At 39.9% G+C, this 24,357-nt stretch overlaps 1 protein-coding gene across 1 annotated transcript in view; it reads right to left on the bottom strand.

Moving 5' to 3' along the window:
* Positions 1-23,647, bottom strand: part of LOC108792132 (multidrug resistance-associated protein 5-like) — a 71,211-nt gene extending 47,564 nt beyond the window's left edge. Inside the window, exons 1-6 of the mRNA XM_018562838.1 lie at positions 23,548-23,647; positions 16,361-16,469; positions 8,730-8,885; positions 2,346-2,493; positions 1,748-1,981; positions 257-430 (exon numbers count right to left, since the gene is read on the bottom strand). Of these exons, the coding sequence (XP_018418340.1) occupies positions 257-430; positions 1,748-1,981; positions 2,346-2,493; positions 8,730-8,885; positions 16,361-16,469; positions 23,548-23,647 (921 nt within the window). The remainder of the gene's footprint in view (positions 1-256; positions 431-1,747; positions 1,982-2,345; positions 2,494-8,729; positions 8,886-16,360; positions 16,470-23,547) is intronic.
* Positions 23,648-24,357: the final 710 nt, after the last annotated feature.

The raw sequence follows: 24,357 nt of genomic DNA, 5'->3' as shown, positions 1-24,357 counted from the left end.
TTTTTCCAGAAACAAAAGGCAGACATTGATAAACAGTTATTTATGTAACACAGGCAATACTAAAACATACATCTTGACAAGGAGTTCTCCAAAAAATATAGCTATAAATGGTCTATAATATAATTAATGAAAATGTAATATAATATTGATATTTTACTTTTTATATATAATGCTTTTACGTTTAATGTATTTTGGTGTCATTGTACTCCATAAAGTATCCTTTATATTACAATAATTAAACCATGTACCATCTTACCATTAATGGATAAAACAAAATGAATGCAGCAGAACCTATTAATGCTGTTGGTCCCAGGAACATCACGGTGTACAGCAGTCCCATGAGAGCAATAAAAGGACCTGCAGCTAACATACAGCCAATGGAGGCTGCTTCATAAAGCCGATGACCATCACTAGAGCACATGTTAATAAGCTGCAAGACAAAACACACAACTTATTTATCAAATATCACAACACACCCAATATCTATGACCCCTTTTTTCTTGTTAGTGTACTGTATAGGTTACAGCTAGTGCCTCGCCTACAGGACACAAAACAATGGCATTGTGAGTACAAATGGATTCAGGCCATCACTCTCTCCACTGCTTGCTCCTATAGATGTCCCTGAGTGTCTGTGGCTTCTTATGACCCCTGCTTACCCTAGGCAGTTGTGGGGGTCATCTGGAGTCTAAAGCCTGGTACATAACACCCAGCGTGTCTTAGCTGGAGCTCCCCCCCCCCCCCACCCCCCTCTCCTCCAAAAGCAGCAAAAAAATGTCAAAGGATTTAAATGTCTATCACTTCTTCTATTTAGTAAAGTGTCACAGCCAATATAACATATCCCAGTATATTAGGAAGCCCTCAACTATCTAACACAGGTGCACAGGGCAAAATGGACTGGTCACATATAGTCTTGAGGGACCAGAAGGGACATCACATATTGTATTACTTATTTGACAGTATTTCCCAGGAAGGGCTTTAGACATGGTCGGTAACTTGTTTAGCTTTACAGAAAACAGAGATATGACTATGCTATTTAAGATCAATTTAGCTAAAAGTACATGAAAGAATTTCAGACATACTAGCTTATTTTATAAGGCAATACAAACAGCAATGGTGTGTGACAACCCATAGTTACCAGTCAGATACTGCTTTTCTTTCTTTGAAAGAAAAACACTAAAAGGGTTATTTACAAAAGGTTGAAGAGTTTAGAGAAGGCAGAGGAAGTGAACAATCTAGGCCAAAATAGTTAATTTGGAAAAAGTCTCCAATTCAGCTCACTTTGCAGCTCAGCTATGTTATCCTAGATTGTTCACTTCTCCTGACTTCTCCAAGCTCTTCACCCTTCTGTGAATAACCCTGTAAAATCTGACGGTAGTTGTACACAGTTATTGCACGTTTCAGTATCCTATTAATTAAAGCCATTAGCACTAAAAACCACATAGTACCTTTAAACTAGAAAGAAAATGACTAACTATTAACCAGGGCAAAGGCACACAGTTCTCTTATTCCCTTTAACCTGGCAGTGGAATTTAATATCTAAGTATTTGCATACCAATGACCAGTTTCATTTAGTTGAATACTTTCAGCTTAATTTCCCTAAAATCATAATGAAGCAGATGCTAAAGCAGTGTTTGCGTGAAGGTGTTAAAGGTAGAGACATACGAATCTTTGAGTAGGAAGGAAAAGCACTTTAGTCAATCACTGACAATAAACCAATATGTCCAAGAACATTAGCCAGTGAGTTTACCTCTCCAGTCGTGACATCCTTTGATTCTTTAAGTTTCAGGATCTTTCTAAAAGCCAGGGCTAAAACTGCTCCCTTTAGCCGAATTCCAGTTCTGTAGTTCATTGCCCAGTTCAGTGCAAAAGACCAAGACCTTACGAGCTCTGCCGCAAAAATGCCAAAGGAAAGAAGCAACCCATAAAGAAGATTGGATTCAGCAGCCTCTGAGTACTCGAGCAGTGCTCGGATAAAGATTGCCTTTAAACAAGCAAAAACATATTTTAAAAAAGACAAAATGTGTTTCAGCGTTATAGTTTGATTTTACTTTACAAAGAGGAATAAGTCTAATATACAGAAGCAAAAAATAATATCTTGTCCTTAGGTGGAAACTGCCCATTGTTATTAGCTTATTGTCAGACTGCTTAAACGTGAACCCTAGGTAAATATAAAATACAGCTATTAATACAGATATGTAATCATAAATTAATGAAATGTGTTTTCATAATGCAAGCAGTGCAAGCACCTGAATTTGACTTGGTATCAGGGATGTACAGGTACTATTTACATCCACCTATGCCTTTCATGCCATAACAATCAACCAAGTATATAAACAGGAACTTACAGGGCCAATAAAGTTTGCCACCATTGTGACAATGAGACACAAGAAAGCCAGCAGGGATCTAGTTCGACAGAAACGCCATAACACAATCCTCAGGGATGCTTTTGTCTTCCCACATTTTTCGAGCTCTGCTTCCCAAAGTCGATGTAACCTGACATCAAGTGGAATAAATTAGTATGCAAACTCACACCAACAGTAACAAAATGTCACATGTACAGTACATTGTTTTTCATCATGGCACCCTTAAAAGTATGCAAACTTTCGAGGCACCCCAGTCTAAAAATGTAATTAAAGATAAATGTAAAAAGCGATGGGTGGCCCCTTCAAAATCCATACCAGACCCTTGTCCCAGATACGGGACTGGTAAGGATTTTAAGGGGGGACCCCATGCAATGAATCCATCTCTGGAACACATCCTCCGTGGATTAGCGTCATTAAAAGCATGATGTTGTACCAAAAATTTGAGGCACCCCTGCGGAAGCTAGAAGGCACCTCAGGGTGCCAAGGCACATTGGTTGAGGAAGCCTGGTATAGTATAATCTTTTTTAAATGACATAAACAGAGCATTAGAAATGCTATAGCTCTGCTCTGAAAAAAAATCTGTACTCCATAAACTTTAACAATGGCATGAACTGGTGCTGAAAGCAGTTGTATATATTTTATCCTTCCTGCCAACCCGCCCCCCCTTTTTTCACACATCTTGTTGTATCTTGTTTTGCTGTACATGCTTTGCAGTAACAGTTTATGTTATTTTAAGATAATTGTATGTATTCGTATTATTTTACCCTTGTTAGTAACAGTTAATAAAGCAGCATACAGTATAATATTGCTACATATTTTATAAGCAATAACAATAATTTAAATGGTATTCCAAAGATGTTTTAAAGCCCAACTGAACTTTCTGTAGCGTAGAAAACCTGCCCCCTGCTGTAAAGTAGAGAAGGACCCTTGCCCACTGTGTGGAAGCAGTAGTCCCTCTTCAGATGTCTGACACACCCCCTTTTAAGTCAGACCTATATCTCTACATTGTACAACACTCATGCTTCCTGCTGATTGGTGTGCTCTAGGTCTTATATAACAGATGGTAGGTTGGTCCTTTGTAGGGTTCTTCTTTGCAACTTGCTGGCAGTGACACACTTTTCTACTGAGGCTGTGGCTGCTTATTAACTACTTAAAGACCGGTGTGTTAAACCCCCTTCCTGTCCAGGCCATTTTTCAGTATTCAGCACTGTGGTACTTTATCTGACATTTATTCAGTCATGCAACGCTGTACTGAAATGACTTTTATATCATTTTTGGGGACACGGAGCTTTCTTTTGGTGTTATTTAATCACCCCTGAGGTTTTTATGTTTTTACTATATAAGGAAAAAAGTACCAAATTTTTTTTTTAAACTGTTTTCCCTAAGTTATGTAATGAAACATTTTTTTATTAACCCAATTTTTTGGTAAAATATAAAAAATTGGGTCATGTCGGGTAAATAGACACCATACATGTCAAGCCTTAAAATTGTGCGCGCTCACGAAATCGCAAAAAACTACCATACCCAAAATTGTCCATAGGCGACATTTTTAAAAGTTTTTACCGCTCATTAGTTTAGTGTTAATAGTGATTGATGGCCCTTAAATTATTGCTCACGCTCTGACGTTCGCGATGATATGTAACATGTGCGGCGCAATGGGCAAAATCATCCTTTTCGCACATTGGCGCACCTGACACATATTTGCGTGTCTATGTGAGGGCAGAAGACTTTTAAATTTGTGCGTTTTTCAAACAAAAATTATATGTGATTTTATTTATTTTTTATGCTTCTTTCATTTTTTAAAACTTTTTTTACACTTAATTTTATTGCCATCACCTAGGGGGCTCAGAACCGACAGCAGAGGCAGCGACGGGGGGCGCACACCTCATGCAAAATACAAGCGATCGGGGGTATCTACAGATGCCGTACCGCCTTGTATGTAAACAGCCGTCACTGGCTGTTTACATTTTAGGAATTTACCCCTAATTGTGTGCGCGCTGAGTGGTGCACACGAGGGGGGCAGGTAAGGACATTTTAAGACGCCCAGCCTAGAAGGCTTCCATCCAGCCAGTTTTGAACACCCGGTGGACGGGAAGCAGTTAAAGAAAACAAACTGTAAGACTTTGCACACCTTTTGGCTTGATGCACCTGGAATGGATTTAACTGATAGTTCACATGGACTTTAAAATGACAGATATAAATAGTAAAACAAGTTATGCAGAAGTAGGCCTCAGCCTAAAGGCTTCAGATTTTTGAATATGATTCCTGGATTCTAAAGTAAAGGAAACCTAGAGGTGTTGCACATAGCAACCAATCATATGGTAAAAGTAGTCTCAATTCCGATAGTAAATACTGCTGCAATATGACTGGAGATGTGCAATGTGAATGTTTCTGTTTATCATTGGTAGATTACACATGGTGTTCAATGGCCCTATATGGACCAGTGGAGCTTCAGGTAGTAAACAGAGCTGGCGCAGACATACCATGGGCAGATTAAGGTACATATATGAACATACCCTTAAGGGAACCTGTCACAGAGGAAAAAACTCTTGAACATCAAGTGATTTACAAATCAAATAAAGTATCATGTTTTATGATGCACTCATTTCCTGTCCCTGTAATTCCCATATAAAAAATTGCGGCTGTGGTTGTCAAGTAGGCACGAACATGTAGATAAGGACAGCAATAAAAACATGGTCAGGAGTTATAACCCTACTTCCCTCTAACGTGTGTTTGTTTGTGTGCCTCTTGCAGAAATTTCCCTCACATCCTATCAAACCTATGCAGTATTAACACAAACAGCATTAAAAGTTTGTGAGAGGGTTAAACCCTTACCCAAAGCAAAATGAAACAATGTGGCTGTATTTGGTGTATAAAGCATGCTTCAGTTCCAGTTTGGAGAGGTTACTTTAAACAAGCTGCTAGCAGGCTTTCAAGAAGTTTTAAGTAGTGATGAAGTGTGCTGAAATCCTTCTAAAGCCATAATGTGACAACCAGCACTTCCATTAAAGTTTAGGTTAACACCCAGTGACAGACAATGTCACCATATGGCTCCTGTACAAGAACAATTTTCCCAGTAAGTTCTTCACTGTGCACAGATAGATCGATGGGTAGACAGATAGTATATTTTATTCTTCAGTGTTGGTCAGGTAGGGAGTAAAAGAGGTGCCGAATACAAATGAATGTCCAATACAGGCACATGGTAAGGGCATCAGAAAAGTCTCCTGCTTCTCACTTGCCCTAGAGTCTACATAATAGTGTAAGGGATTCTGGAATCTGTCCAACACACATCTATAATGAATGGGCTTCTAAGTCTCAGAGGGCCCTTGTGCAGGTACAAAGTCTGCTATATGCTATGTCCGTCTCTATTAACATCCCAAAGTGGAAGCCACTCAAGGCTGGCCGAAAGCTTTCCAAATGGTTTTTTTACAGCATGCTGTCTGCAGTGCTCCTAGGTCAAGAGTTTACAACCTGAAGCCTGTTTGAACAAGGCCTACCTACTAATATAGATTTTGTGTACTGTACGTTTTATATGAAGTTTTAAGATTTCTAAGGAATACATTAACAGCTGATCTTTTCTTGCTTTAGTCTATTGAGAAAAAAACACAAGAGCTGAAAGGTTTGTTTTATATGTTCTGTGACTTTTTTTCCATTTTTAAACCGTACGTGACTACAGGGCCTTCACAAGCACAAAAACTGTTATTTTATACTAATCATTACAGGGATATTGTGAGTCAGATCAGAGTTCAAATATTTTTGTAGCACCACTGCAAAGACAACTATGTTTTGGGGTTGTTATTTTAATAGAATGGCACAGAATTGTAGCTCTGAGCCAAATATATTTTACCATGTTATAAGAACTGAAGGAAGAACAGTAGATATAACAACAATAACCTGGTGGACTTAGCAATGAAAAAGGGGATCTATCAGATGTGGTTTGTTTTTAACCATCATTTTTGTAAACAACAGAGATTGAGTATAATGTAATTAAACTAAATAAAATATCGATTACAGTAATATTATATATATATAGATGTATATCACTACACTGCAATACTACACTGTATTACACTGCAATACTGCGTTTTTGTCTTTTTTGACATCTTGTCTACTGGACTAATACGGCTTACCCATTTATATAAATTTATATATATAGATATACATCTATATATATATAGATATATACACACTATATAGTCTACAAAGAAAATTATGTAATGAACTACACTAACCAGCTGGATTACAGACTATTTACATATTCTTAACAAACAGTAAAATAGCTTTAAACAGGCTATCTAGCTGCTTGCAATGTAAAGTTATTCATTCTCAAAGAGTCTGTTCCTAAGACTGCTGCCACAGTTGCAAAAGTATGTTTATAAGACTGTTGTTCTACCTGTTGCCACTGTCCATAGCAAAAAAAAAAGCTGAGATCTCTGTGCCTCTGTTGTGAACTTTGAAAATTAATTTCTCCACCTACAGATACAAAGGTGAATGAGGCTTATTTTAAAATTCTTTTACTGCTTATTCAGAATATGTAAATATTTTTGTGTGCACATTCACTTCAAAGATTCATTGATAAATACGGCTCAAGAGAAGGTTGCCTGCACAGGAACTGTAACTAGCATTTGTCTTTCCTAGTAATATGGAATGCTGGTCAAGTGACAAGATTTTGAATTACATGGCTGCATTTTGCTAAAAAACTGATCTGTGCATAATAAATTACAGAAGCAAATTATTTCTCATGTCCATCTATTATCGCATAATGAGATCCTGACCTCTTGAGTTTTGTATTTAATAGAAAATTATGTCATGAATGCAAAACATCTGTTCTAAATCTGCAAATCTTAGCTGCCTAACTGTCAGGTTGATCCAAATCTTCTATACTTTTAGTTATTGGCCTAAAACAAGCATTTGATCGAGAAACAGACTGAAGTCAGAACTCCCAATCTTTATAATGGTTCGGAGTCACTGACACAGGACCATTCTAATCTTTATAGTGGTCATGTGTCAGTGATCCAGAAAATACTGAAATTATGGATTAAACAAAACAGAGAGGTAACTTTCATTTTCAGAAGGAGTGATCATCAATAACAGTTTTTATACATCTTCAGTATGGCTTCATTTAAAAAGATAGTCATGTACCTCTAAGTGTTTTAGTTATTTGGCTAAGCTTTCCGACAGAGAACCAGCAAAAGTACAAAATTGACAGGGATCCTAACCTTTTCCCAATCTATCCAAAACAAAAAAGGTTTGACTATAGATACAATTTAAATCGTACAGCCCAAATGAACTTTGAGTTTGAATCAGCTAAATACATTCCAAAAGACTGGTTCACACAAAAAAGGTGTGCAAAGTCTTACAGTTGGTTTTCTTCAGAAAGCAGCCACACCCTGAGTAGAAAAGCCCATGACAAGCCTATGACTAGACCTCACAGTATGCTTTAGGCTAATTCACACCAGCCACAGTGTGTTCCGGCCCCAATAGGGTCAGAATGCACTGTGGCTGGTGTGAACTAGGCCATTAAAGAAGTACCCTTGCTCTCCATGTGGAAGCAGTGGTCTTTTTGCAGAGTTCCAATGCGCCCTCTGCTGAGTCAGAGTAAACTATATAAATTATATTAGTGGCTTGCTACTGGGTGATTTCATCTTTTGTTAACAATAACCTCATCTGTTACACAAACTTCCCTACTGGTACACAGACAGCAATGGAATCCTAACAGAGAGCCTTACCCTTTCTCTACTCCACTAAGAAAGTACTTTAATTCCTGTCTTCATCCCCTTTGGTGAGAACCCCTGCACTTACTATCCCTGTCACCACACAAAGGGGGGGAAATCTCTGCAGACTGCATTGAAAACCTGGTGCAATTGATGGAGGTGCCCTCCGCACACCTTTCAGCAGTCCCGGCCAACAATCAAATAAATGGTGCTCGAAGTAACTTCACTTGAAGAAGGGACCCTGTGTGGCCCCGAAACGTCGGCTCATGTTGGATTTCTGTGACATCATTGTCCATTAAAAGGACTCATTCATTTTAACTTATGGAGTGCTGGTGACCTATTTCTTCAATCTTGCATTGAAAACCTGACATGTCATAACTCTTTCCCACTTTATCCGAAAGAAGAATAGAATTTGATTTGCAGTTGTGTTTTTAAATTGCTCGGTCAAATGCTGAATATTGCCTATGCAGCCTAATCCTAACTGATAGCCATAATATATATACTGTATATCAGGCCTGTGATACAAAAAGTAAAGATTAGTTACTTGTGAACTCCATAATCCAAAAAAACAATGTGAATTATGGGGAAGATAAGTAGGCAGTTAGACTCTCTACCAAAGTTTTAATGTTTATTGAAGAAGAAAACAGTTTACCTTTGGCAGTTCTTTTCTGCTGAATCTTGAGAAGTAAGATCCCAGAGATCATTCATATTAAGCTTCGAGAGCCGGTAAGCCTTCCTTGCAAGTGGTGTGATCCAGTTTAAAGTCATGAAGGAAAAGAAGCCAGCGTTATCTATAGGATGATGATGTCTGAAAATAAACAGTTACAAAAAGCTAATTTAACGTAATTTCTTAACATTACTTCAAATCTCCTTTTTTACAATGCAAAATTGTCATGGATTTAGCGTAGTGCTTGTTCTGTTTCTGACAGTAATATTTTGGACAATATATGTCATCTATCATTAAGGAAAATACCCTCTTGAAGACTGTCACTGGAACAAATGTCCACATTGGAATATTTCACCTCTATTTGTGTTCAACTGACAACTCAGACTTTTGGATTGTTCCTCATTTGCAGCCCCGATGACAAAGGTCACAGGACAAATGGAGAGGGTGAATCTTCCCAACAGAGAAACGCTAAAGTAAAACATTGACAGGGGTTGTAACCTTTTCCCACTCTATCCAAAGCAAAAATAAAGTTTTGGCTATGAATACAATTTAAATGTTAGAGTCCAAATTAACTTTCAGTTTAAATTAACTAAATGCATTCCAAAAGTTGGTCCACACAAAAGGTGTACAAAGACTTACAGTTGGTTTTCTTCAGAAAGCAGCCACAGCCTAGAGTAGAAAAGTCTGTCTTCTGCCAGCATGCTTTAAAGAATTACCTTTACTCTACTCTCCGTGTGGAAGCAGTGGTCTTTCTTTAGAGTTCCAATGTACCCTCTGCTGAGTAAGATTCTGCATTCAGCAAAGCTCATGCTCCCTGTGATTGCAGAGCGCTATGTCTGGCTCTGCATGGGGCATTTTGGAGCTTGTAAAGGAAAAAATAATTGTATGACTTTGCACACCTTTTTGTTTTGGTGCCCCTGGAATGTATTTCGCTGATTTAAGCTAAAAGTTCAAGCGGACTTTATGTCTACCCAACACTGGCAATCCAGTCCTGGGTGGAACAAGATCTGGGTGGAACGAGATCTGGCTTGAAATCAGTGCTTAAATTCATTCCAAAAGGTCCTGAACCCGAGTTCCCATTGCTTCTGTTTACAGAAATGTTGAATGTAAAAAGCATATCTAAAATGAAATGATACAGAAACATGAAGGCTAATTTCAATCTAAAGTACACCTGTGCCCAGACTATGGAAATGTTTGTACTGTGAAGAAATACATTCCCAAAGATCCTGAAAGATCACAACACATTAGGTTACAGTCTGTTTCTCTGTTTCAAACAACAAACGCATTCTATGCATTTACATTAGAGAGCTGGCTGGCTGCCAAGATTCTGCTCCAATAGTAAGTAATAGGAAAAAATATACTGTATCTTTGTAAGGTTTTAATGTCTCTTTTGTAAACTTTGTGGGTCAGTTCACACAAGTAGCTTGCACTATCACACAGGCACTGGTGTCCGGAAGAGAAGAGAGGAGAGGCGCAATGCGCTGATTTTAGCGCATTTCACTGTTTACCGTATATACTCGAGTATAAGCCGAGATTTTCAGCCCATTTTTTTGGGTGAAAAGTGCCCCCCTCGGCTTATACTCGAGTCAGCGCCAGCGCGTCTTCTTACTTACCTCGCCGAGCGTCGCGTCACTGCTGCTCGGTGTGCGGCGCTCCGAGCGGGGTCATCTGGCAGTCTCCGGGTCCTAATTCCGGGTCGCTCGGCGAGGTAAGTAAGAAGACGCGCTGGCGCTGACTCGAGTATAAGCCGTCCCGAATATAAGCCGAGGGTGGGAAATGAGGCAGCTACTGGTAGATAGATACCATTAAAATACATTAATATTTATTTAAAAGAAAAATAACCTAGCTCTGTAAGTGGAAAAGGGGGTACAGGGCTACATATCATGTACTACGGATCATTTAACCCATTCATGTTAGCAGAGGATCATTGTAAATGTATTGTCTGCACTGTATTAGCAGTATATACTCTATATAGAGTATATACTGCTAATACAGTGCAGACAATACATTTACAATGATCCTCTGCTAACATGAATGGGTTAAATGATCCATAGTACAGGGCTACATATCATGTACTACGGATCATTTAACCCATTCATGTTAGCAGAGGATCATTGTAAATGTATTGTCTGCACTGTATTAGCAGTATATACTCTATATAGAGTATATACTGCTAATACAGTGCAGACAATACATTTACAATGATACTAACATGAATGTATTAAATGATCTGTATGTAGCCCTGTACCCCCTTTTCCACTTACAGAGCTAGGTTATTTTTCTTTTAAATAAATATTAATGTATTTTAATGGTATCTATCTACCAGTAGCTGCCTCATTTCCCACCCTCGGCTTATATTCGGGACGGCTTATACTCGAGTATATACGGTAGCTTTTTTTATTGAAATGTCGCCAAGCAACATTTCATTCAGGTCTATTCACCCCAGCGTGTTGTGATATGTTGTAGTGCATTGCAACATGCTGCAGTGAAAAAAAAGACAATTTACATTGTCTATGCAGTGGGATGGTGCTGGACAGGGCTGCCAAGTGCAGCCCAACGCATCTGACCCTACAGAGGTTAATGAGGGCTTGTTTTAACATGCTTTTACTGCTTGTTCAGAGGCCCTTATCTCACATGTATGCATACACTACACTAGGGCTGATATAGGCAGGAGCCCATTAACCTACCAGCATGAGTGTTGGAGGCAACCTATGGAAGCACAGAGAGAACTTGCAAGCACCATGCAGGCTCCACGGCAGACCCCCCACAACCAGGGTCCAGGAAGCCCCCACTGACCACCATGCTAAGGTAAGGTCACACATTTTTTAAAAATAAAATCTTTACATTTTTAAATCTAAATTTCTACCCCGGGCGCCCATAACTCTGGTTACGCCACTGTACAAACCAGGAACTCCCAGTCCTGCAAGGCAAAGCAGAAGTGCTACCCACTAAGCCACTATGTTACCCATATATTTACAGTTCTCTTCTCTAGGAAGCTCTTAGCTGCTCTTATGCAGCCCTTGGGTGCAGACACATCCAATTTTCAGTTAAATGCAAGACAGTTCTGAATGGAAAGGTGTACTCATTCTCAGTCTAACAGAAGACATTTACTATGAAGGAAAGCTACACCCATCAAGCTTCTGTTTTGTAGGTTTATTTATAATGCCATTTGGAAAAAGGAACTAGCACAGGCTTTGCTGATTAATATTTCCAGGTGGTAGTACAAGGAAACATATTGTGAGTGTGGTTTTCCATTATAAGAACTGTCTGGTAGAGCTGCTAGTAGAGTTCTAGGAAGGTCACAGCCATTGGAAGGCTGAGCTCAGGTGGTCTTTAACCTCTCATGTACTCCAGTGTCCTAAAGTACACCACTCTATAATATCCGGCCACCTAAATTAGGACCCGGAGACTGCCAGATGACCCCGCTCGGAGCGCCGCACACCGGAGCAGCAGTGACGCGACGCTCGGCGAGGTAAGTAAGAAGACGCGCTGGCGCTGACTCGAGTATAAGCCGAGGGGGGCACTTTTCAGCCAAAAAAATGGGCTGAAAATCTCGGCTTATACTCGAGTATATACGGTATATTTATTTTGCAATTGCAAGTTTGTATTGGAAGTGTACATTGACTACATTTTTAGTGGACTGAAGGCAGCTCTCTCTCTCTTATCCCTTTCACATTGTAAGTACTGTCTTGGTTTATTTTTGATGGTTTCTTGTTTATCTGTTGTATATAACACAAAATACTTGAAGACTCTTCCCCAAGCCCTAGATTTGTACTGAGGTACGGATCTTCAGTTATGGAGCTGGAGGAAGTGAACAATAAACTACAAGTGTGCTGACATGACCATACTGGTATACCATTGAGATCTACGAATCCCTCTGCACAGATCTCTGTGAATGGACAACATGGCTAGAATCCTGTAGGGAGAAACATCCTGCAATTCAGGTAAGGAGGGGGGTGGTTTTTAGAGGGGACGTTGGTTTCACATAGAGTGTGGAAAAGATAAAATTCTGTCAGATTTTTATTGCCCTCTGTGTTCTTGATGGAAAGATTCACCATCTCTGTTTGTCCTGTGTCACAGGAAGCAGGGTCGAATAGACATTTTCTAGTAAGGACACCCATTTCAAGGACAACTGTCTATAAGATTTCCCTTCAACATAAACCTCTTCTCTATGAAAGTTTGATTTAGAGTGTGTCATTTTTGTTTAGTGTCATGTGACAGTTTTTCTAAAACAATACAGGCTAATGATTTCAGGACAGTGGTGGAGCACCAAAGCCCAATTGCAGCTGCAACCACTGCAACCCTGGTAGTTCTCATGAATATCCCAAGTATTGGCACTGGTATCTGAATTGGTATCTGAAACATAACAAAACCTTAAGAAAAATCTAAACCCAGGAAAAGGTGACCTGGGAAATATAAAAGTTGTTTATACTTCCCAGATAACTTCTCCTGTGTTTAACATAGTTGGCCCATGTGCATGAGGTATAAATGTTCTTGTGACTTCCCACCTGATGTATATGAAATCACTTCTCACCTTTCAATAATTAATTATAGCTAACTTTCTTCAGTAAGTAAATAAATTAAATCTCAAACTAACTGCAAACATTCACATTGAGCAACTTTATTACACAGATTCTGTTATCTGTCTATAGCTAGTGACTCAAACATAGCGAAGATCATAGGAAGTTTAGATCTAGAGCAGAAGTCAAACCAAATCTGTTGGGTTGTTGTCAGGTTTGTCACACACCCTGCACTGGAGTTTCCACAAGAAAATATAAATAATTAACTTCTCCACACAACAAGGGAAGCTAGGTAAATGTAGCTGTAATGATTGAGTTGCAGTGGGGTATGTACGAACTGAATCATTGAGAGCTATAAAAACACTACACAGGATTTGGGTTGTTTGGTTCTTGCTAAAGACTAGCTTGAGCTAACAAATTGCAGGTTATTTTGAAAAACCAGAAGCACATTAAATTCTGCCATCAAACACCTGTGAAATGATTAGAAAGGATCACACTTGGGCTTTGTCCTGGGTATAAACAACCATTTTAGAAAATGTAGGGACACCATTACTGAATGAATAAGTTATACTGAAAATGTTTATTTGAATCCCCATTGTTAGTCAGCATGCACCCTAGTAGGCTACAGGTAAGTGCGTCTACATGCATGATGTATAAAAAAACCTTCAACACTAAGACTGCTGAGTTGGTAATACTAACTACACATATTATGATCTATTGTACAATATTTCATATGACACATGTCATAATATGGAGTAGAGTAGAAAAAAAATCTGACTCTGCTCAAGGAGGTCCTGTAAGAAAATATGAATTTTCCGTGGTGAGTCCCAAGTCCTTGCCCTTAGCTTTGCCCTATTGGCAGCTGAAGCAAGGCAGTCTATCAAGCTGACTAGCAAAATCTTGAATCAAGAACTAGTCATAGCAGACACTGTTTAGGTTGTGCTGATGAACACACAGGGATCAACACTTGCAGTTGTGAACACAAGCAAAGTAGGCTAAATCAAGGAAATAAAGGGAATAAAAAAAGGAAAGTCTTTAGTTGCCATGGACCTCCATCTACAGGCAGCACACCTAGCTACACAAAGAGCATAAACACAAACACTAGAGGCTGGCCTGCCAGCTGATCATGGGAGGTGATAGTTAGCTGTCCATTCCACCGAAATCTGTGTTTTACCTGATCTTAATGCAGTGAACCATCCAATCAGATGATAGTATGTGTGGGTACCTTAAAAGAGACCTGAACTCAAAAAGTAAATATTTGCTATATTACAGTTAATTTTTAGAAATATTAATTCTAAACACTACCCTGAAAAATGTACCTTTTGCTTTAAACTCCTCCTGAAAAATGACAGTGCCCTTCCTGGTATGTGAGGGTGCCTAAGCACTCCTGTGCCAACAACCCAATAGTTATACCCATAGTGTGGGATATACGCCACTGCTGCTTCTGACTGATAGTCTCTGAAGATTTGAAGTAAGATTTGGTTATGTCACTTCTTTGCTTCTCATTGTTCTCCTTGCTGGTAGCTCTGACATGAGGAAGCAAAACTCTGCCTCTACCAGGATGGCTGCCTCCATAAAGAGATACAGTGAAGAATGAGACATGGTCAGTCAGCAATTGGGGAACGATTATCTTCAGGGAGACCACATACAATGCTGGTGACTGGTCCTTTGACACCTGTCGGCCTTTTTTTTTTTTTAGTCACAGCTTCCAAAATGTAGTTTCTCTTCAAGAAGCCCCTAAAAAGTACACTTGTACTTAAGTATTAACATAAAGCTATGTTACCATTCCTTTTGGATAGATGAATAAAATGGAACAGAATGGCAGGAAACTCCCATTCCTAGAAAAAAATGCTGTTCTGAGATCCCCTCAAGGTTGCTTGTTGGAAGACCTAGGAACTTGCTCATGTGATCTCTGCTGAAATGATTATGGTACAACATGTAGCCCTTCTACTACTTTTTATTTATCTATGCCACAAAGAATGAAAACATGAAGGTTATATTGCAATCCAGATTAAAACACATTCTTTGCATGATGACACATCAATTCCGATTGCCTTGAAGCTTAAAAGATGTTGGCAATATAATGAAAAAGTCTTTCCAACCATGTATTTTTTCTCTGATTTCTCATAAACATCGGTCACAAGCTTTAGAGATAAGAAAAATCACTACTAGTCTAATTCATAGTTGTTCTTTACCTAAGAGGTTTTTAATGGCTACTTTTAGAAAATGTTTGATATAACAGTATAAATAGGAGTAGAAAAATATGCTAACAAGATTTACGGGTTTAACAGGATGTCTGAAACCTAATGATATTTTGGATATTGCATTCCTAATTCTGGTACCTTGCCGGTGATGGGAGGTGTGACAATAGAACTAATGCCACAGGCAATGTATGTTCTCTTAACAACAAAGAACTAACAGCATAAATATGAAGGGATACATTTTTCTAACAAGTTTTATGGGTTTAAAAGGGTATCTGAAATGTAATAATATTTTGGACATTGCAGTCGCAATTCTGGTACCCTGCAGGTGATTAGTCATAAGCTCGATGTTCGAGTCGAATATACTAGAATTATTTTAAGACACATTGGGGGGAATTTATCAAAACTGGAGCAGAGTTGCATTGCAACCAATTAGCTTATCTGTCTCATGAGCAAACTGAAGAGAGATGCTGATTGGTTGCCATGGGCAAGTCCTCCAGATTCTGTCTGCTCCAGTTCTGATAAATTCCCCCATTAAATATTGTTAATGAATCCATATTTGAACCAGAAGGGTTTCAAAATATGTGTTTAAAATTCTTCTTGAAAGTGTAAGTGCCATTAAAAAAAAAATTAAAAGATATAGCTGTTTTACAGCAGATTTCTAATTACAATTATAACAGCAAGTATGTACTATATAGCTATCAATCAAAAACCTATTCCACACGTTCCTTGAAATTTACATGTAAATGCACCTTTACAAAATGGCATTGAAAGAGTTAGCTGAGTTACAGCAAATCCCTAATAATGATTATAATAGCAAGAACGTACTATACAGCTATTAATCAAAAGATTAATGCCACACACTCAGTTACTAAGATTAATCAAATACAGTTACCTTCTGGTAGTGCGAAAAGGTTTAAGTAGTGGCAGGCTGTGTTGGTATTTGTGTGCAAACCAAGGCTCGTCACTGCTGTCCATGGTGTCTTTGTAGCAGCTCATGGTGTCTAAGAAAAATAATGACAGGTGATACTAACATGAAGATTGAACAAAGTGTTGAGCAATGAAAGGACTATCAGAACACGTCTAAACACACCCTCTTGGTATTTATACACTACATTAGTTCCCATCATGACGATGCAAAAACTTTATAACCAGGCAGCCGACCAAGGAATTGCATTAGATCCTAGTATTACACTCAGTACAGAGGTGTTCCCATTTTTCTTGGAATCAGAAAGGACATCAGTCTGTCTCTGTAGAGACAGTTAAAGTATATATAATGTAAAAACATTTATTTTTTTTATTTGCTGTCTGTATCCTGTTGGAGAAAAATGTTCTTGTTTCCAAGCACAACAGTAAGTGAGGTATGATGTCTCCAAAGGAGCATCCTCTCTGACAGTTGTTACTAGAAAAAAAGTGTCCCCATTGAATAATTTCCTCTGTATTCCTGTTCCAGTGACAACTTATATAATTAACAATATGAACAATGGTTAATGCTTTCGCTGTCACCAGGACGAATAGTAAGGGTGACAGCAGACATTGCAGACAGCAATAAAAACCTTATAGAGGTTTAACCCTTCACTACTCTACAAAAATAAACAATGTTGGCTCTACTTTAAAATGTCCATTAACTATGTGCTTAAAAAAGAAGAATCCCAGTCTATTGTCATTAAAGTAGTTACTTTCCATTGTACCATTGTAATTTGCTATAAGTAGGTAGGTGCAGGAGTGTAAGACCTTTAGACCCCATTCACACCTGTGTGCTTTGAAGTGCTTCGGACATTGCGTAACAATGCACAACAAATGGAATCCTATTGTTCTCTATAGGGCCCATTCATGCCTATGAATGTACAGGTGCTTCTTTTGGTGCTACATAGTGCATTTGTAGCCCAATAGGCTTCAAAAGGAATACATGAAAAAAGAGTATAACAGGCATTTTCGTGCGCTTTAGCGCGTGATAACAATCCCCCACTCCCTAGCAACATATATTTTATTTCACCTTTAATTGGCAAAACAAAAAATAACGCATGAAAAATTGCATTAAAACGTGCAACAAAAACATGTCTTAAAAATGAATGAAATTGCAGACGCACAAGTGTGAATTGAGATTCACTGATTTCAGTTATGCTTCTATGTGTTGTGTGTGTGTCTAAAAGTCATTATATAACCACTGTACATGCACATACAGGAGAGGTGTAATAAACACATTTGCAGGTAAAAGCTCATCCTCCTTACCGGTGTTATCGAGCTGCCCCAAGTAAAAGCTGTTGGCTAATTACTGCTGTGAGTCCAAAGATATGCTGTGCCAGACACATGACAAATGCAGTGACACCGTTGTGACAGGCTCAGGAGTATTGTGTGACTCTGTGACTAACTTTTGACAGCTAGAATTAGAGAACTCCCCCCACTGCACCCTGCACTGTGATCCCCCCTCCCATTGCAGTCCAGTCACGCCTGCTGCTCCCTACCTATTCCCAGTGTGTGCTGGGCTATATATAATACTCTACATACTGCACAGCTGACGGCTCAGTCTAGCTAGTGAGTAGCTCAGTGTCAACACATGACTTTCAAGACAATCCTGGACTACTAATAACAGGATATTTCGCCACTTAAATAAAATGCATAGAAACTATTTTGCATTTATTGAATAACGGTTATATAATTAGAAAACATTATGACAAAAATCAATGCTTCTGCTTTCTATGCCTGGATTTGGTTATGGTCATAAAAGGTTGAAGTGGAAAAGAGCTGGCACTCGTAGGAATCCTCTTGATGGCATCTCTTTACTGAAAAGGCATACAAGCAGCTACAAAGATTGTATGTTTAAGTTCACCAAGGGACCTTAATGATAGCATGGTTCCTAATTGTGTGGTTAATTATTCAATCACGTGGTAGAGTAATACCTGCACTTATTTTATTCTAGAAAGAGGAAAAAGACCTTGGTACAGAACTACAATGGGAGCAATGGCTCCATATTTGGTATACACCAGCTCATGGCTCTACTAATTCATCACTTGTGGAAGCTAACTACAAACTCTTAATACAATGGTGGTTTCCTCAGAGGGTGGCAAAGTTTCGACCCACCATTTCTAATAAATGTTTCAGGGTATGTAATGACATAGGCACCCTTAAACATATTTGGTTGGATTGCCCAGAAATTTAAACATTTTAGATTAACGTCTATCAATTGATCTGTACACTCCCGGGAAGAGATGTTGGTAAAAACCCAGATGAGGCACTTCTTAATCTATAACCTGCTGATTGCAATAAGTATAAGTCAAAACTACTTACAGCGGCCAAACAGATTCTGGTGAGATCATGGTGGCCCACAATACTGATGATAGCCCAGGTCAAAAAAAAAAGCCTAGTATCTAATAAAGAAAGAAATAGCAGCCATCTTTGGCAATTCCATTAGAAAATTTCAAAAAGTCTGGACACCAAGGATAAGCCATTATTTTCTGAATGATTTTGACCTCTCCCTACTGACTTTTTAACTCTCATTCGACAAGGAGATTATGTTAACTCAGAAACTCGGGGGCATTATCTCCTCAAGGTCCCTACTCCCCACCCCTCCCTCAGCCCCATTACGCCTCCTCCATCTACTCTCTTACTCTCTTTCATTGCCACTACTCTTTCTCTTACTCTTCTCTTTTGCTATTTTATTTCTTCTACCCAGACACAATAATGAGGCAACGGTTCAGGTATACATATTACCTTTAGGTGCCTGGAATCGCAGTGCATGATAGGTTATTCATTGTACAAGCCTCCCACATCGACCTCCCAGTCATTCCTTCTCATGTATGAATCCTTATCTTGTATCTCAGGCCTATGTTGGCTCCATTACCTTTCTGCTTCAGATGTACTATATGCCTGTATTTTGTATAACTTTCAATGCAAATGTATTGAAACAGAAAGAAGAAAGAGCTGATGGCTGGTTCATAAATGAAATCAGGCTTATGTGACTACATCAATTATTGCACAGTGCTGGTCTGGTACATTCTTCCTATAGATCAGTAATTGGCAAATACTGAGAATAAATCAGAATAAGACCACCCAAAGGTGAAAATGGGCTAATGGTTGTATGGATCTGGTTTATTTAAAGTTTTTACATAACATGGAGCTAAAACAGATGTAGAATTAGTCCACATGTAGCACAAAGATAAGCAGTAAAGTCCTCGGGCTATGGACAGAAAAAAAGGTTACAAGTTCCATAAAAAACCTGTAGTGCACTCCAGTGATATATAAAATGCCATCAGCACACTCAGGTTTCTCAGATATGTAGACAAGTCAAAGACCTTAAATATGGCAACAACATAATCGGTTGCTTGAGGTAAGAATCCCGGGGCCATAAAAACAGGCAGCAGCACAGCGCATGTGGACAAACTACAGAAAGAAAACACATAGAAAACAGACAGAGAAGAGGAATAGAACACAGCAACAAAGGAAGATAGGAGACAAGAGAGCCAACAAGTGCATAAAAGCTTAGCATTGTAACACGCCTACTGAAAAAGGGGTTAGCAACAAATATGTGTCCCAGGTGTCCCAAATAGCATTGAATTTATCCCGGTTATTTTACAATCTAGCTGTAAGACGATCCATCGACCTGCCTGACCTTATGCAGAAGATCGGAAAAAGAGGACAGAGAAGTCTGTTTCCATCTAGCAATGGTCAGACAGTGCACAGCTGTAAGGATATGATGCACTAGTTTTTTCAAATTCTTTTCTATATCTCGAACTGAGAGGCCTAGAAAATGCATCCAATGCAAGTGATATCTCAGTCAATTTAGCAATGAAGACATTAACTTCCCCTAAAATGGGGGGGAGGGGGGTATGTGCCAGGGCAGGTCCACAGGAGATGATACAACAAACTGACCGCATAGCTACATTGCGAACACTGGTTAATAGCAGCAGGATATACTGTATACAGTGCAAAATCTTAGATGTATATTACCAGAAAATCAGAATTGTATATGTATTCTACTTACACATTTTATATATATATATAGATATATATATATATCTATATATATATATACACGTACACACACACATATGAGAATATATTTATATATGAGGAAACAAAAAATATGAGAATATATATATATATATTTTTTTAAATCCTATTAGTGGTCCGCAGGATTTAGTGGTCCATGAGGTCCGAAAGGTTGGCGAGCGCTGCTCTAAGGGGGTCAGCTGATCAAACGTAAGATCTTTGGTGACAGACTGTCTGGAATGCTACGAGTGCATAGGAAGGATGTCAATAATGATTTGGGGGGTAGTCAGGATGTAGCGGTCCTTACATTGCCTCCAGATATGTGTGTAAAGTAAAAAGGCTAGCATCCGAGATTATACGCACTGAGCTCCATAGCATAGAGTTAGGGAGTACATGGGCCATCCACAATTTATCCAACTCTGTGCAATAATTATGTGACCAGAACGTTGTCCAGGAAGCCAGATGGCTCAAGTGAACTGCCAAATAATATTATGTCTGGGGTCCCATGTTTACCTTGCAAACATACAGGGCTATTCACAAAAGGGTGAGGAGTTTGGAGAAGGCAGGAGAAGTGAACAATCTAGGACAACATAGCTGAGCTGCAAAGTGAGCTGAATTGGAGACTTTTTCCAAATTAACTATTTTGGCCTAGATTGTTCACTTCTCCTGCCTTCTCTAAACTCTAAAACTGGAAAGTGAGATGAATTGGATAATTTTTCCAAATCAGCTATTTTGGCCTAGATTGTTCACTTCTCCTGCCTTCTCCAAACTCTTCACCCTTTTGTGAATAGCCCTGATAGTGTACAAAGCAACCCCCTGGAGATTCTGTGGCATTTGTAGTTCAATAAAGTTAAACAAATTAGTTTGGAGTTTTTTAAGCTCTGAGGGAACCCTTAGATCTGGTTTATTTAATAAAGTGCAATACTTCAGCACAAACAGTATCTCATGGACTTTAGCAAACAAGGACTCATAGCAAACAATCTAGTATGAATGGTAATATGTTTTAATTGCTATAGATTAGTAAACGTGTCTAGTTAATTTCCCACTAGCCTACTAGATAAGCCTGTAAATATTTAACCACAAGGTAGGTCTGTATTAGCCTCCAGACCTCTGGTGGCCAGATCTGTTATCGAACCCCCCTGCTCATTAATGTTATATTTAATAGGGGAAAGGGAAAGAAGGAGAGTTCCGAAAAGTTCAGAAAGAACCGGATAATAATGTTTTATTATGGAGTATGTCTAAGACAACCAGCCTATGAATGCTGTCTACTATTGCTCTAAACATTTCATTATATAAACTATTGTGTTGTATGGGTGTGGCTAGTTGCTATCCTGAGCCACGTTGGTTTCTGTATATGTTATGTAGGCTCTGCTAGGATGAAAATATGGTTGTTTCCCTTTCTGACTTGTTTTCAAAGGCACAAGTTCTGGAGCTGTCACTGACCTAGAAATAATTTATAGATATCAAGTGTCAAGAAGTGTAAACTCTTCTCCTGGGGCATTCGATCACTATGTAATGAAGCAAAAATAACAATGCCAGCTCTGGAAGCTGCACCTATTAAAACAAGTAAAAAATAGCAACTATCATATTTCTTTTGTGACAGGTTCCCTTTAAGCCAGCCAAGCAAAGCCAGATTTTTATCTGTCCAGTCAACAAAATTTAATGGAACAACTATGTAAAATAATGCTTGCCAAACACATTAGGATACAATAGTCTAATATGATAACTAGGCTCCTTCTCTAATATGGCAGTGTTCCTAACAGGACATGTAATTTGCAGGGGCAGATCCAGAGTCTAGTGTCGGGAGGGGCACTACCAGAAAAAAAGGTGTTGCTTACAGAACAGAATATTTTAATAATACATTACGTTGCAGTTGTTTATGTATAACAACAACTGTGACACTTTTGTGTGCAGGAATGGAATCTCTGCCAAACAACATTTGGCACATTACTGTCGTTACAATGTGTCTGTCATCCACACTGCACATTACTGTGTTTTTTTATTGCTATGGAGCTTTGTGATACACAGTTCAGGCACAGTGTGAAGGATGGAGGGCCCCAGACAGAAGGAAGGGGGGCCGCGTAACCTGCAATGTTGACCGTTGCCAGGGCCCCCTTCCTCCTGTCTGCCCCACCCCCCAAGTGACAGAATGCTGGGGCCCAGTCGCAGATGCAACCGCTGTGACCCTGGTAGCTCTGCCACTGCATAGTTCCCAATTCCCAGCAATACATTATACAGAAATGCAGAATACCACCAGCTATAGAGGACTACAATTCCCAGCAACACATTATACAGAAATGCAGAATACCACCAGCTATAGAGGACTACACATCCCAGCAATACATTATACAGCAATGCAGAATACCATTAGCTATAGATGACTAAATATCCCAGCAATACATTAAACAGCAATTCAGAATATCATCAGCTCTAGAGTACTGCACATCCCAGCAATACATTATACAGCAATGCAGAATACTATCAGCTATAGAGGACTGCACATCCCAGCAATACATTATACAGCAATGCAGAATACCATTAGCTATAGATGACTACATATCCCAGCAATACATTATACATCAATGCAGAATACCACCAGCTATAGAGGACTACACATCCCAGCAATACATTAAACAGCAATGCAGAATACCATTAGCTAATTATGACTACATATCCCAGCAATACAGTATTCAGCAATTCAGAATACCATCAGCTCTAGAGTACTGCACATCCCAGCAATACATTATACAGCAATGCAGAATACTATCAGCTATAGATGACTACAAATCCCAGCAATACATTATACAGCAAAGCAGAATACCCTCAGCTATAGAGTACTGCACATCCCAGCAATACATTATACAGCAATGCAGAATACCATTAGCTACAGAGGGCTACAAATCCCAGCAAATACATTATACAGCAATGAAGAATACCACAGCTATAGAGGACTACAAATCACTGTGGAGCAGGCCCATGCCTCTCTCTTGTCCCACCACCACCACCTCTGTGTCCATTGGCCCCCTTCCAGCTCTTCCCTTGCCACTGTGCCCACCTCTCTCCTCTCCCACCACCACCTCTGTGTCCACTGACCCCCCTCCAGCTCGTCCCCGCCACTGTGCCCACCTCTCTCCTGTCCCACCATCACCTCTTTGTCCACTGACCCCACCATCTCCGGCTCTTGCCCTGCCATTGTGCCCACCCCTCACCTTTCCCACCACCTCCCTGTCTGTGTGCACTGACCCCCCATCTCTTCCCCTGCTACTGTGCCCACTTCTCTCCTGTCCCACCATCTCTGTGTGCACTGACCCCCCAGCTCTACCCCTGCCACTGTGCCAATCTCTCTCCTGTCCCACCACCTCTGTGTCCACTGACCCCCCTCCAGCTCGTCCCCGCCACTGTGCCCACCTCTCTCCTGTCCCACCATCTCTGTGTGCACTGACCCCCCAGCTCTACCCCTGCCACTGTGCCAATCTCTCTCCTGTCCCACCACCTCTGTGTCCACTGACCCCCCTCCAGCTCGTCCCCGCCACTGTGCCCACCTCTCTCCTGTCCCACCATCTCTGTGTGCACTGACCCCCCAGCTCTACCCCTGCCACTGTGCCAATCTCTCTCCTGTCCCACCATCTCTGTGTGCACTGACCCCCTCCCCCCTGCTGTGCAGGCTCTTACCTGGCCTCTCCCTGTGCGATCCTCCCACTGCTGCCGTCGCTGCTAGCCTTGAGCGGCTTTCTGCTCACACAAATTAGGCAGCTGCGAGGCCCGAATGTGGGCTGAGGTGGCCGTCTACTTGCCTCACTGCCGTGCTGCTTCTGCTTTTGGGCTGTGATTGTTCAGTGAGGCCGGCCCGGCAGAGCAGTGTAGGCAGGGAGCAGCAATGATGTCGGGGGGGGGGGGGGGAAT

This window comes from Nanorana parkeri, unplaced genomic scaffold, assembly GCF_000935625.1.
Source record: "Nanorana parkeri isolate BGI_ZX_2015 unplaced genomic scaffold, ASM93562v1 scaffold21, whole genome shotgun sequence".
Lineage (NCBI taxonomy): Eukaryota > Metazoa > Chordata > Amphibia > Anura > Dicroglossidae > Nanorana > Nanorana parkeri.
The sequence above is the reverse complement of the archived record's forward strand: the minus strand, read 5'-3'. Positions and strand labels throughout refer to the sequence as shown.